The sequence below is a fragment of the Polyodon spathula genome, chromosome 3 (genome assembly GCF_017654505.1).
Source record: "Polyodon spathula isolate WHYD16114869_AA chromosome 3, ASM1765450v1, whole genome shotgun sequence".
NCBI classification, from domain to species: domain Eukaryota; kingdom Metazoa; phylum Chordata; class Actinopteri; order Acipenseriformes; family Polyodontidae; genus Polyodon; species Polyodon spathula.
The window spans coordinates 34,396,464-34,410,897 of record NC_054536.1 but is presented as its reverse complement, the minus strand read 5'-3'; the positions used below and the strand labels follow the sequence as shown (position 1 = coordinate 34,410,897).

The 14,434-nt window shown below is 37.0% G+C and overlaps 1 protein-coding gene across 1 annotated transcript in view; it reads left to right on the top strand.

Annotated features, from left to right (window-relative positions):
* trim71 (tripartite motif containing 71, E3 ubiquitin protein ligase) overlaps positions 1–14,434 on the top strand; it is a 45,056-nt gene that overhangs the window by 14,114 nt on the left and 16,508 nt on the right. Inside the window, exon 2 of the mRNA XM_041245118.1 lies at positions 9,457–9,624. Coding sequence (XP_041101052.1) covers positions 9,457–9,624 — 168 coding nt within the window. The remainder of the gene's footprint in view (positions 1–9,456; positions 9,625–14,434) is intronic.

The following is a 14,434-nucleotide window of genomic DNA, read 5'->3' as shown; positions in this document are numbered from 1 at the left end:
ACTGAGCAGTCCTGATATCCGTGGGTAGGTCGTTCCACCACTGAGGGGTAAGGATGGAGAAGGAGCAGGATCTGGAGGCGTGGGAGCAGAGGGGAGGTACAGCTAATCTGCTGGTGGTGGGGGAGCAGAGGGAATGAGAGTGGGTGTAGGGAGAAATGACAGTCTGGAGATAGGAGGGAGCAGAAAGGTCAAGACAGTGATAGGCGAGTACAAGAGTTTTGAATTGGATGCGAGTAGCAATAAGGAGCCAGTGCAGAGAGCGGAGCAGTGGTGTAGCGTGGGAGAAAAGAGGAAGGGGAAATACAAGGTGAGTTTTGGATGAGTACAAATGGGATCTGTCTTCCATTTTAAAGCACTTTCAAACCATACCCAGTACATGGAAATCAAAACTAAAAACCGTAATTAGTGTCATTGGTGTATTTCAGTCTCGGCTAGCGTTTCAAAGTGATCGCTCATTTGGTTTGTAATGCTGACCCTTTCTCAAAGCGTAAACAGACAGACACTAGCTAAGGTCTACATCACTATTTTGTTTGTAGCATTGAGGATTAAACTATCCACCACACAGGCTGCCTCTTGGAGTACATTCATTTAGATTTTTTGTCACTAGGTTGAGTGAACGACCATTTAGGGGGGCAAACCCATAACCTTCCACCATTTCTTTTTTTTTTTTAACCACATCTGGCAGTTTGGTCATCTTTCTTTCTCTCTTTCTGCCATTAAAATAGTAAAAGGTCTGTTTTATGGTTTGTTTGAAAACATTGGACCTTTTAGTTTTTTTTGTTTTGTTTTTATGGCATGCAGTAATGTCTGTAGACTTGATGACACAGCTAGGCAATAAAATGTCCTTAAGGGCTTTGGTTTCTTGGGCTTCTTAACAGAGAACTGACCGGGCTTTGGTTTCTTTGGCTTCTAACAAAGATCTGACTCTGATTTTTTTTTTTCCTTGACTGCCATTTAAAAAGCAGAAATGCTGTACCTTTTGTAAATATTCAAATAATTAAGAGAAAGAAGAATGCCCCAAGTTAAGAGTGGGAGAATACCTCAAATTTAGTGATAACATTTCCCACAGAGTTGTGTTTAGTACTCAGTAGAGGTTTTGAATGCTCTAGTGTAGTTGCAGACCAGTGGCTATTGGGGTTTAGTGTGTTAAGATACCATGAAGCACAGCATCCTGGACCCCTGTGTCCCGAATCAAATTAGGCTCCAAATTATCTATGGACATTTTCAATATTTTAAAAGTGCATACAGTGTAAACACAGAATCCCGAGATTAGTAAAGCGGTTTGCGTCTGAGATTTAAGGATAAATCTTAACTCATACATTTGCTACTCCTGCTGCTTTTAATTATATGGGCAGGACATAAAAATTGGAAAAATTGCTGGATTACCATAGTAACATGTATGGTACTTTTTAATTTTATATGTGAAAGTTTGTGTTTTTACATTTGTTGTACACCTCAGTAAAATGTATTTATTGTAAAGATGTTCATCTTTGTACGGTAAGTTTTGTGTTTGTTTTTGTTGGTTGTTTAAAGCAGTGTCTGAATTAAGCAATAGAACCCGAAGAAGAGAGCTGTATCGTCTGGTAAGGCCCGTCTCGTGTAGTTAAATGTCCAGAGCCAAGTGCTATTTTTATTTATTTTTTTGTTCCCTTGCTGTAGCGGCTAATGAACGATAATGGGTTAACCCACTATTCTACTGTATTGCATTTTTTATTATTATTATTATTATTATTATTATTATTATTATTATTATTGCTGTTATTATTGGTATTATCTAACATTTATCCAAATTACATTGTACTGAATGAGTCGAATCTCTGTGAGCAGATAGAGGAAAGCCTCTGCTAGCACACATTCAAAAACATCCCACACTCTCTGCACCGACTATAATTTGAAATATTGGCAGGCCATCAGAGACTGTGTGTGTTTTAAATCTGTATGTGAAACTGTGGCTAAAAGTTAAGATTTCAGAACACACAAGTCTGTGATATTGTTGCTCGAGGAATCCTGAAACTGAAAGTAAGATGCAGAGGGAGCACCTTTCATGTATGTGTTAAAAACGCCCTTCACAAACTTAGGACTGAGGACCATTTTATGTATGCCCTTGCTAAATTAAGTGGGGATTGGAAAGGTGCTTGTTGAATAATATTCAAATCTAAATTAGAAAAAATATTCTTCTAAAAAGGTGAAATGGTTTCCTGTTTTCATTCTGCTGTTTATTGCAGTACACAGTGTTTATTGTGCAGTGATTGTGTAGCTCTGTTTTACTGCAGGCTCATTTCAAATGTTTAGTATTGAAGTCATGAGTTATGCCAACCAGCTGACTTTACTGTCTGTTCTTATGACTTAACCAATGACATTTCAATACAAAAGCATATTTGTCACAAATGTACCATATAACAATGATGTTGTAGTTATATGATTGACAGTTCTAAGAACCAATTATTTTTGGATAGTTTTCCTAGAATTACTTAGTCTTTCAGACAAAAATACAATGCAGTTTTCCAATTCAGATAATTTGAAATGAATTGGTATTTGGTTCTCCATCTGTACCCATTGCACATTTTATATTGCCTTTAGTACATATTGATATCCATTGAATCTCACCAGCTTTTATGTAAAATTTACACTATTTGAAATTGCTTTAATTGCTCAGTCAGAATCCTTACAGTGAATCATTAAGAGCAGTAACTGTCCATCAAGCTTAATCAGTCTTGTGACTCATTGGTAAAAGCACGGCTCTGCGGTGTCCTAGAGTCTGGGGACCCCAGGTTTGATGGGGATTCCACATCACATTGGCTCTGACGCTCCCACAAGATAGGGAGACAAAACCAGCAGGGTCTGTTTCTCCTCATTGCGCTACAGCGGACCCTATACTACGTTTTGTTAGTTCATAGTGTGTTCTGTTGTTTTTACTGTTTAAAAGCACTTATATTTCTAGGTTTACTGTTTAATTGCACATTTTATTAAAATGTTGTTCCAGTGTAAGTTACTGCATTTTGTTATTTATTGTGAAATGTTCTGTTTTGTTCGATAATTTAATATTAATTAAAACATATTTTTTTGTACTACTGGGTATACAATTTATATACATTTCAACTATTCGCATATCAAGCCTAACGGTTAGATATAAACTAATCTGCATAAAAGTTTATTCTAAAACACATTATATAATAATAAGAGGAAGAATAACAGCACCAACATGACTCTGGCTGCTAATAATAATAATAATAATAATAATAATAATAATAATAATAATATGCACAAAAAGAACAAACTGTGATGTGGGGATATTAAATCACATGAAATTTGTTTTATTTATTTATTTATTTTTATAATTTGCTAGAATCACAAAGCTCTGTCTAATGAAGTTGTGTCTAACATTTATTCCTGGCAAAGTATCATTTTCACTGGAACTTTCATTGTTCTCTTCGTCATCGTCGCAATCTGGCATCTCTTCTGCCTCAGGTAAGGGGATGCTCTTTCACAGGCAGATGTTGTGCAGAATTAGACACACTCCTATTATCCTGACTGCTCTTTCAGGCCTATAAAGTAGACGATTTGTGAAGGCATCGAAATCTCATCTTTAGGATGCCAAAGGATCTTTCGATGATGCAGCTTCCTTTCTTGGGAGCTGCATTGTAGCGTTCCTCAGCTCTGTTGGAAGGGCGTAACACTGGTGTGAACAGCCAAGGCTGTAAGAGATACCTAACAACACAACCAAATCATGTGAAAATATACATCTGTGATTTAACTAATTAATGCAATTTTAAAAATAGCAATATTATGTTAAATGTCCTTTTATTTTTCTAAAAAATACCTGTGAAATCAAAGAAAAAAATATTTTTCTTGTGGACTTTGGGCATTTGATATTGTACCGTTGCTTTATGTGTATATTGTAAACGAGTTTACAATGGTTTGTTAATCAAATACAACTATCTTTCATATGTTAGTAAATAAAGTTTTATTTATATAACATAGGGATTATTTACTTGCATGGATGTAAGTGATTGTGATTATGAAAAACAGGCACATAAATGAATCTTAAACACATTACTGCAGCAAGATAACTGTGTAGAATCATGCTTTGGGGGTATGAAATAAAGAGCTATCCACTGCTTATTTCATAAGAACATAGAAACTTTACAAAGGAGAGGAGGCCATTCGGCCCATCTTGCTCGTTTGGTTGTTAGTAGCTTATTGATCTTATTGATCAAGCAGCTTCTTGAAGGATCCCAGGGTGTCAGCTTCAACAACATTACTGGGGAATTAATTCCGGACTCTCACGATTCTCTGTGTAAAAAAAAAAAAAAAAAAAAAAAAAAAAAAAAAAGTGCCTCCTGTTTTCTGTCCTGAATGCCCCTTTGTCTAATCTCCAGTTGTGACCCCTGGCCCTTGTTTCTTTTTTCAGGTCGAAAAAGTCCCTTGGGTCGACATTCTCAATACCTTTTTAGAATTTTGAATGCTTGAATTAAGTCGCCGCGTAGTCGTCTTTGTTCAAAACTGAATAGATTCAATTCTTTTAGCCTGTCTGCATATGACATGTCTTATTATGAATAATTCTGGTCGCTCTTCTTTGCACTCTTTCTAGAGCAGCAATATTCTTTTTTGTAGCAAGGTGACCAGAACTGAACACAATATTCAAAATGAGGTCTTACTAATGCATTGTACAGTTTTAACATTACTTCCCTTGATTTAAATTCAACACTTTAAATCAAGGGAAGTAATGTTAAAACTGATGCTTCACCACTGGCAGATCATTCTGAAATGTTGAAGGTCACCCAGATGAAGCTGTCGTGTGTGCTGCTAGGGTACCAAATAACAACTTCCAGCACGTACATGTTGGCGTCCGAGATGAACTGCACATTTAAAGAGTGAAACCCTTTCCTGCAGACATCCAAGTGCTCATCCACAGAAGGCGATTCGGATGGGTATTTGACAGCCATCTACTGCCCCGAATACTTATGCCACATAATTAATAAGTCATTTGTCACCCTCCTCCTTTCACGTTCTGTATGACATTTTATGTGTTGGGCAATGTGTTCACACAAAGCACTAGACACTTTCCATGTGCATCATGACACGATGGCTTTACTTATGCCTTAACAATCGCAAAGCACTTCCTGAAAACTGTCGCCATCAAAAAACCTTAATGTAGTTTAGCACTTATAATGAAGTAGTGAGTGACATACTTCATCTTATTATGCTAACTCTGGATTTGTGATGAAAAAGGCCACTTGCAGTTGCTTCCAGACAGTTGCAGATTTCAGTAGAAAACCTGCGATATTGCAGCCACTGAAAAATCTGCGATCCCTTCATGACACACAAAGTTTAACTTGCGACCTCATTGCAGCGGCGATTCCTTGCAGATGGCTTTCATGAAATGGGCCCCAGGTCTCTGGTGAGTTCAGGAAGACTCCTGCAGGGCTGGTCTTTGTCCTCCAAAGGCCGGTTGTTCACTGACATCTGCTCTCGAGTTCCTGGGTGTAAGTTAGGAAATTAACTTGAACACGAGATCGGAGGACTCCCACTGAAAAATCAGTTCACCTGAGCTGTGCAGTGCGGGGACATAATTGGACATTCTAAATTGGGGGGAAAAAGTCGTTTGTAAAATAATTGGGCACAAAAAAAAAGAACCTTTGTCACAAAAGGGAACTCTTGTTTGCAGTGTAGCCACTGAACTACATGGGGTCCATTCTTGTTGTATGGGGTAATTTATTTTTTTATTTTTTTATAGTGGAGGTTACAAGAGACCAAAAATGTATGTCGAGCCAGACATTTTGTGAACTTCAGGTAATTTACATTTTTCTTTAAGTTATATCAAGTTAACATGGTTTGTCAAATCAAAATTACCAACACCAGTTTTTTTTTTTAAGCTGGTATATGATTTTCAGATGACAACACTCTAATCTTCCAAGTGCAGTATAGGAAATAAAGAAAATAACAGCTGAAAAGCTTTACTGGAAGATGGGCTTTATCAGTCATTGCATCAGCAGTATAATAAAAAAAAGGGTTACTTTTAATAAGGGTTTTTCATATTTGCAAGCATGTATGCCGAGTGCAGTAAACTGACAGGTACGGTTTTAACTTTATATATATTGATTGTGCCAAAATAACACAATGATCGTTTGTTTAATTTTCTTATGTTCAAATCACCCGGTGTAATACCTAGAGCAAAGAGATAAAGCCTTGCATCCTCTCCAAGAACTGTAGTTTCATCTGACAGCTCAAGATTGTTAATCAGTTGTCATATTTATAAAAACAGCAGCAGTAGCAGCCTTTTCATTTTTGATTGTTAATGCATTCAAACTTTTCACAAACGTAGCCAAAGTAGTCAGGGTATTTGTGTTGGTATACATGTTGTTCCCAGGTGTCCGTGGACTTCACAGCTTTTCTTGAGCAGTGAAGTTCTAACTTTGCTAAAAAAATGCTGTTGTACTGATGAAGCTTCTTGCTGCGTTAATATGTACTTTGATTAGTGGTTCTAATTTTTTTAAATGTCTTATCTGCACAGATTAGCACTGTGTAACCAATGTTGTAGTTATGCAACCTGCTGATCTGTTATACAGTACATGTTCAGATTTAAAAAAAAAAAAAAAAGTACAAATCCTGCAGGAATAAGTAATAGTTATACTTTTGTGTAGCAAGTACACAAAGCACAAAATGGAACAAAAAGGATCAGTAACTTTTATTGCTTTCTACCTCACGCAATGTGGAAAACCATTCATGTTTTCCTTAATTTAAACTTGAATTCCATTACTTTATTTGTAATGTAATGTTAATGCAGTATCTAACCTGATTCCCCTACCTTAACATATTTACACAATACATCTCCTCTTAAAATAATCGGTATGATCTCTTAATTAATATGCATCCGTCAGTAGGACTTGTTGGGCACTTCTCGTTAGGGAATTTATTGTGTCCACAGTAGTGAGGAAAATGCTTAACTCAGTTTGTCCTCAATTACAGATGGCCCTTTGACCCGCTTAATAATTATTTGGAGATTGACCCATCGTGGTTGCACTGCTGCATTTCTATTAATCATTGAACACTATCCCAACATGTTGCATGGATAAAACATAAAAGCAGATCTAAAGCCTATGTATTTTCCTAAGAAGCTATCGTTGTTTTGGACAGCCTTACTGCTCTTATTTTTGCCCCGCTTCAAACTTTTCTAAACGCATTCTGCATCCAAAATACATCCACTTAGCAGGGAAATACATGGCATGTAAACAGAAAAGCATTTTTTGCTAACTAGTTTTAATAGTTCATATAGTTAATAATGTAATTAAATGCCTTTTCATCGCTGTTGGTTGATGGGCCTAGATGTATTGCAAGTTGAGAGGTAATTAAGACTTCATCTAGCATGTAGCTGATAAGTTTTGTTATGCAATTGGAGTGTGGGTGGGGAGATATTTTGGGATCTCATTAAACTAAATGGGCTTTTGCTCTTTTTGTTTCCACTCGAACAACAAATGGCTTGTAACAGTAGGGTAGACTCCTTTGTGGCCATGTTCATTATATGCTGTTGTGGTGGTTGGTGTTTTGTGCTGTAAGAGAACTAGATAACAAAGCCGTATTTCTTCTAATGACCAGTGACATGCTCTCCTGACAAAAGTCCAAGGGCATCAGTGTTGTTGGTTTTAGTGAACCAAATTCTGGTAAAATTCCTAAACCCTATTGAGAGAATTCTCAAAGTCCTTGCTGGATGTGAATAATTTAGTTTTGCCCATTAAATAATTTCTATGAGCCAGCATTGTACTTTTGAAAAAAAATGTGTGCCTGCTGCAAAGCTACATATAGATATTGTGTGTGTGTGTGTGTGTGTGCCCACAATTATATATATATATATATATATATATATATATATATATATATATATTATATAGAATATATATATATATTATATTCCCTAAGTACACTCAATGTCCTTTTAGTAAAGTGAGATCCCAAAGACACTACAAGGTTTTTGTGGTTGAATATAACAAGCATATATATGGTTATATATTATATATATATATTATATATATTTAATTATAATGTGTGGCCAAGATTTTATTAATTAAATGGGTGGCCAAGGTCAGGCTACTGTAACATTAGTACCAAACAATGGGCCTAATATTGTTAATCTAAACAAACACCACTAAATGTAAATGCCATGTACAGTATAGGATTAAAGTATAACCATTAATAAGCTACAATACTTTTACATGCAAAATAGATTCAAGATGCTAAATGCATTATTGGGAACCACTGACACTGTTGGGTGTTTTATTTATTTATTTATTTATTTATTTATTTTTAAAAGATTAGTTTACCTGAGCTCAGGAAAGTACTTGGCTGGCCCTTTGTTTTATTGAAAAAGATAAACCTGCTACAGTAACAGTTTTGCTGAGGACACTTTGGAATGGTGAGATAATAACTGACCTGCACTAGCCCTGTTCTCTTCTCCAGTTCAGGTGCCTTATTTCTGATGGCTTTTGAATTCCTTTCTTTTGTTCATTTTGATCCAGGAATTTCTGAAATGTTCAGTAGGGAAGGACAGGGGTGGGGGGTTGGTGATGGGCCTGAGAAGGGGGAGGGGTGGTAAAGGGAGGGGAAGGGCATGTTATTGGGCCATAGTATCTCACTAGAGAATCCATTCATTGGATATTGATGGGTTGATTGTTACTGAATCCCAAAGGGCAATTCAACACCAACTACTGAGGCCCTTCACAACTGATGGAGCAGGAATAGCAGGAATTATACCCTGCAACCATAATATGTTTCTATAGAGATTATATCTTTGTTTTACTGCCTTTACTGGAGAAATGAGTTTCCTTGATAGGTATATGATGTCACTGTTCTTTGTGACAACCTTATTGTGCCACGGACCATAAATGACAGTTTTTGACCCCCACCCCCAATCAATGTTGGGAATTCATATACGAGCCAGGCCATCAGCAATAATCAAATCAAACAGCATGCAGCTAAATGCAGCAGAACGGACCACTTTAAAGCTGAGCCAAGGTAATGTTTAAGATTACAGTTGTATAACTGTCCTTTGTGGTTGTAGATAAGCCTGTACACCTGGTTAAACTGAGAACATATCACAAGGGTTTCAAATACAAATTGGTGCATTTATATTGTGGTAAAGCCTACTGAACTACTAGGGTGGTGATGTTTGTGTGTATATAGTAATAACACAGTTTTTATGCATACTGTATATAGAGAACTGCTTATAGTATTGTGTTGTATCGTATGTTTCTGACATTCTGTCAGTATTTTGTGACAGAGGTGCCAGTCCATCTATATTTCTTTTACATATTTCACACTGGCACATCCATATGTTCATGTAAAAATATGTAATTTGATTTTCTTGTTGCAGCACTTAACACTGTTAATATGGACACAAGTGTGTCTTTATATAATGTGTACAGTATAAAAAAAAAAGAATTTGTTTTCTTCCTGTTGCAGGTGTTTCGTTTCTTTTGTGACACATGCTCGGTGCCTATCTGTCGGGAGTGCAGTGTAGGGAGACACGTGGGCCACAGTTTCATCTACCTCCAAGATGCCGTCCAGGACTCGAGGGCCATTACCATCCAGCTGCTGGCAGACGCACAGCAGGGACGCCAGGCTGTGCAGGTACCCAGTAATTCTTACACTGATGCATAAATACCCACATTTTATTCATGTGTACTGTACTCCCCCATGCCATGAACTGGCATTATATATGTTATGCTGTTTTAAAAGCTGATTTGCCACCAATAAAAATGTTTCTGATTACATCATTACAAGTCAATCAATTAAATTGGTATAAGTGACTTGTAATAGACTTTACATTGAAATTGTAATGGTTATTCTGCTGTTTGTTTAACATTTTTATGCTATGCATCAGAGTATGAGCATTGAAAAAGCAAGTATAGTATGTCAATATTTTTTTTTTAAAACTCCTCATATACACAGATTCTGATACTCTTTCTGGTGCTGAGGAATGTCCTAAACAAGTGGCATCACAGTTGGACAAATTATTATCTAGGTATATAAGGATCTTGAGTGGGACATGTGTATGTATATACAGTACAAGTCCCTACTTGTGTGTGGTTTTACTGGACTATATCCATTTGACCATGGAGCATTATGGTGTGATTATTTCCTGTTTAAAAAAAAATATATATATATATATATATATATATATATATATATATAGTGGCTTGCAAAAGTATTCAGACCCCTGACCAATTCTCTCATATTACTGAATTACAAATGGTACATTGAAATTTCGTTCTGTTCGATATTTTATTTAAAAACACTTAAACTCAGAATCAATTATTGTAAGGTGACATTGGTTTTATGTTGGGAAATATTTTTAAGAAAAAAAATAAAAAACTGAAATATCTTGCTTGCATAAGTATTCAACCACCACACATTAATATTTGGTAGAGCCACCTTTCGCTGCAATAACAGCTTTAAGTCTTTTGGGGTAAGTATGTACCAGCTTTGCACACAGTGTCGGAGTGATTTTGGCCCATTCTTCTTGGCAGATTTGCTCTAGGTTGTTCAGGTTGGTTGGACGACGCTTGTGAACCGTAATTTTCAAATAGTGCCACAGATTCTCAATGGGACAGTGATCAGGACTTTGACTGGGTCACTGTAGGACATTTACCTTTTTGTTCTTAAGCCACTCCAATGTTGCTTGGGATCATTGTCGTGCTGAAAGGTGAATTTCCTCCCAAGCTTCAGTTTTTTAGCGGACTGAAGCAGATTCTCTTGCAGTATTTTCCTGTATTTTGCTCCATCCATTCTTCCTTCAATTGTAACAAGATGCCCAGTCCCTGCTGATGAGAAGCATCCCCACAGCATGATGCTGCCACCACCATACTTCACTGTAGGGATGGTGTGTCTTGAGGCATGGGTAGCGTTAGGTTTGTGCCACACATAGCGCTTTGAGTTTTGGCCAGAAAGCTCTATCATGGTCTCATCTGACCACAAAACCTTTTCTTACATCGCAGCTAGTCACTCTCATGCTTTCTGGCAAACTCCAGATGTGCTTTCAGATGGTATTTTGAGTAACTGCTGCTTTCTTGCCACCCTCCCATACAGGCCAGTGTTATGCAGAGCTCTTGATATGGTTGACTGGTGCACCATTACTCCACTCCCAGCCACTGAACTCTGTAGCTCCTTCAAAGGGATTGTTGGCCTCTCTGTGGCTTCTCTCACAATTCTCCTTGTTTGCGCGCTGAGTTTTGAGGGACAGCCTTTTCTTGGCAGTGCCTGGGTGGTGTGATGCAGCTTCCTCTTCCTGATTATTGATCCAACTGTGCTCACTGGGATATCCAAACACTTGGATATCATTTTGTACCCTTTCCCAAATCTATGCGTCTGTATTACTTTATCTCTAACTTCTGTAGAATGCTCTTTGGTCTTCATTTTCCTTCAGATTCACAGCCTTACTAATGATCCTTCTACAGTGGGGTTTTTATCCAGAAAATGTGACAGCAACTTTAATGGTTCACAGGTGGAGTTCAATGGTAAGGTAATTGTGTCCTCGTTTAGGCAATTTCTTTCATCGGTGCAAACTGGGAGCTTCCACAGCACAGGGGTTGAATACCTGTGCAAGCAAGATATTTCAGTTTTTTATTTTTCTTTAAAATATTTCCGAACATAAAACCAATGTCACCTTACAATAATTGATTCTGAGTTTCAGTGTTTCAAAATAAAATATCAAACAGAACGAAATTTCAATGTATCATTTGTAATTCAGTAATATAAGAGAATTGGTCAATACTTTTGCAAGCCACTGTGTACTAGGCTTGCAAGCATTGTTCAAATCATCTGATTAAAGGAAAGGTCAGCTAGGCTAAGCAATCGGTCAATTCAACTTCCTTTTATTTTTACCATTTATAAATCTTCAGCCGTTTTATTCTGCTTGTTGTTGTGAAATAATGGAATCTGAGGTCTAATTTCATGTTCAGAGAAATGGCATGCTTTGTTGTACATATTCTTGAATTCAGTAGCTTACTGTGGACAAAAAAAAAATCACTGATTTCAATGGGACAAGAAACAAGGAGGGATTTTTGCTTTTGTTTAGTTGTTTTTGAATTTGTAAATAAGGTAATTTCAAATGGCATCCCAGTTGGTGCCCTCTTGCAAAACAAAGAGAGGGGGGAGGGGGCGCTGGCCTCCGCTGTGTTTATATGACAGTTTGCATTCAGATGGTTCATGGCTGCAGCAGGACGGATCATTAGCAGAACACAGACGACATGTTTCTTGCATCTCCCAACTTCAAAGGGCTTGGGGGGTGGGGCATTTGGCCCATTCAAATAAATGCTATAAACTGCAGGCCTTGCATAAGCCCGTTGGCAAGGTGATAAGAATCATCCAGCTGTGAATGGGGGGGGGGGGGGGGGTTTGAGCTGAAGACCATGTAGCTCTTGAAAGGCAAGAGGATGTGACAAAGGAATTCAGGGAAAAGGCTCCTCCTGCATGCAAAATATATACACCCACCCTACATCAGCATCACTGTGCCTCCACCTCTCCCCTCCCCCATACCTCTTAAAATTTCAAGTGAAAAAACATCCTCCTGTTGTGCACAACTTGTTCTAATTAGGTTGCTTAACAGTTCATAACATACAAAAACAGTGTGTGTGTGTGTGTGTGTGTGTATGTATGTGTAATCACACACATGTACACATTCGGACCAGAAAAACGGTACTATATAGCAAGGTATGTTGTATCCAACAGCACCTTTTTTTTCAATGCATATGGGGAAGTGGTCTATTTGTAGAAATGGCAGCACGTATAATACATATCTAATGAATTTAGAACATTTTGTAGAAAAAAGGACAACTGTATTCGACAAACTTAGAACATTTGGAAGTTAAAAATAACAATTATCTAATATATCCTTTAAGTAACTTAAACAGTACAGTAGTAATTAAAAGAACCATATTAAAAATAATTTTTAAAGTTGAAATATCCAGTCTGTTTGTGCCCTTTTGAAATTTCACCGATTTTAATATAGAGCTTTTATATATGTGGCCACTAAAATTACAGCTGCTTATGTCAGACACCACTGATTAGCGTGGGTGCAGTGCTCCAGATAAGTTTTGGGGTTTGGGAGTAACTTTTGGGAGTAAAACCCTCTAATTTTGAACACTTTATTTTATAGAGGGGTAAAATGTAACATTACCTTGAAGTCATGTGTAATCTCGATAAATACTCTAAAATCTTTAATAGTAATGGGGTAGGCATTATAAGAGCCTTCCATTTTAACTGCAGTGTTACTTTGAACTACTGTATCACCACGCGTGCGTGCTACAAGGGTCTTTTATTGGCTCAAAATTCTTTTCAAGGCATCACTGACTGGAAATTTAACTCCGTTGCTTTATATTTTAAATTATTAAACTCTGTGAACATCTTCCAACTTCAATATAAAGCCATACAGGTAAATAAAATAAGAAAATACATCAATAAGGTATAAAACAGTTTGAATAATATTATTGGCACCTGTTTTTTTAGCGTTGCCTCGGGCAGTGGTTTATGTTGGTTTGGGCATTTATGATTCAACCAGTGTAGCTTCAAAATGTTATTTTTACTGTGATTGGCTGGAAAGTCAACAGGGCTAATGTTTGTTGGTTGGTTTTTTTTGTGTGCCGTTTCCTTATAACTGAAGACCTAGTATTCTGGGAGATGTAGTTGATAGTGGAATTTTTAGGGGAGGCAGACAAGCTGTACTGCAAAATTGCTTATTTTTATGCATTCAGTTTAAATTTTGTGCATATTTCAGATTTTTTTAATGTTTAAAAACTGAGTTACGCATCTTATCTTGACCGCTGGGTGCGTGTGACAGAGGGTGATTCCGTTTTGTGAGTTTGCTGCTGCGTCATGTTTGTGGCTCTGGTATTTCCGGTTTTTTGTGTGTCCTCTTTGCTTTTATTATAGCTTTCAGAAGTTTGATAATTCGTAAACGGTATGTTACATATTGGTTAAATCTGGACCCATTTTGGCTTGCATATTTCCTTCAGCTCAGACAGATTGAATGCAGAATGCTTTTTTTTCAGATTAGTCCAAAGCATTTATATTGGATTGAGATCTGGTGATTTTGAAGGCAATTCCAGAACTTCTGATTTTCTTCCAATCAGCCTACGAGCAGATGGTATCATTGTACTTTGTAGAATGTTTTAATACATGGCTGCATTCATTCAATCTCCAGCCCCTGAATTGCTAAAACACCCTCATCATCATGGCCCATTTTTGGGGGAAATGTGTTTATATATAAACACAGACAGAAAGACAGAGTGGTTTACAGAAGTATTCACCCTCTACCAATAATGTCACATTGTGTTGAATTACAAATAATCTATGGTTTTTCAAACTTTTTTTTTATTCAAACCTGTAGTGGTTAAACTGAACACTATTATATGAGGAAGAGGTTAAATATAAGCAAAACTTG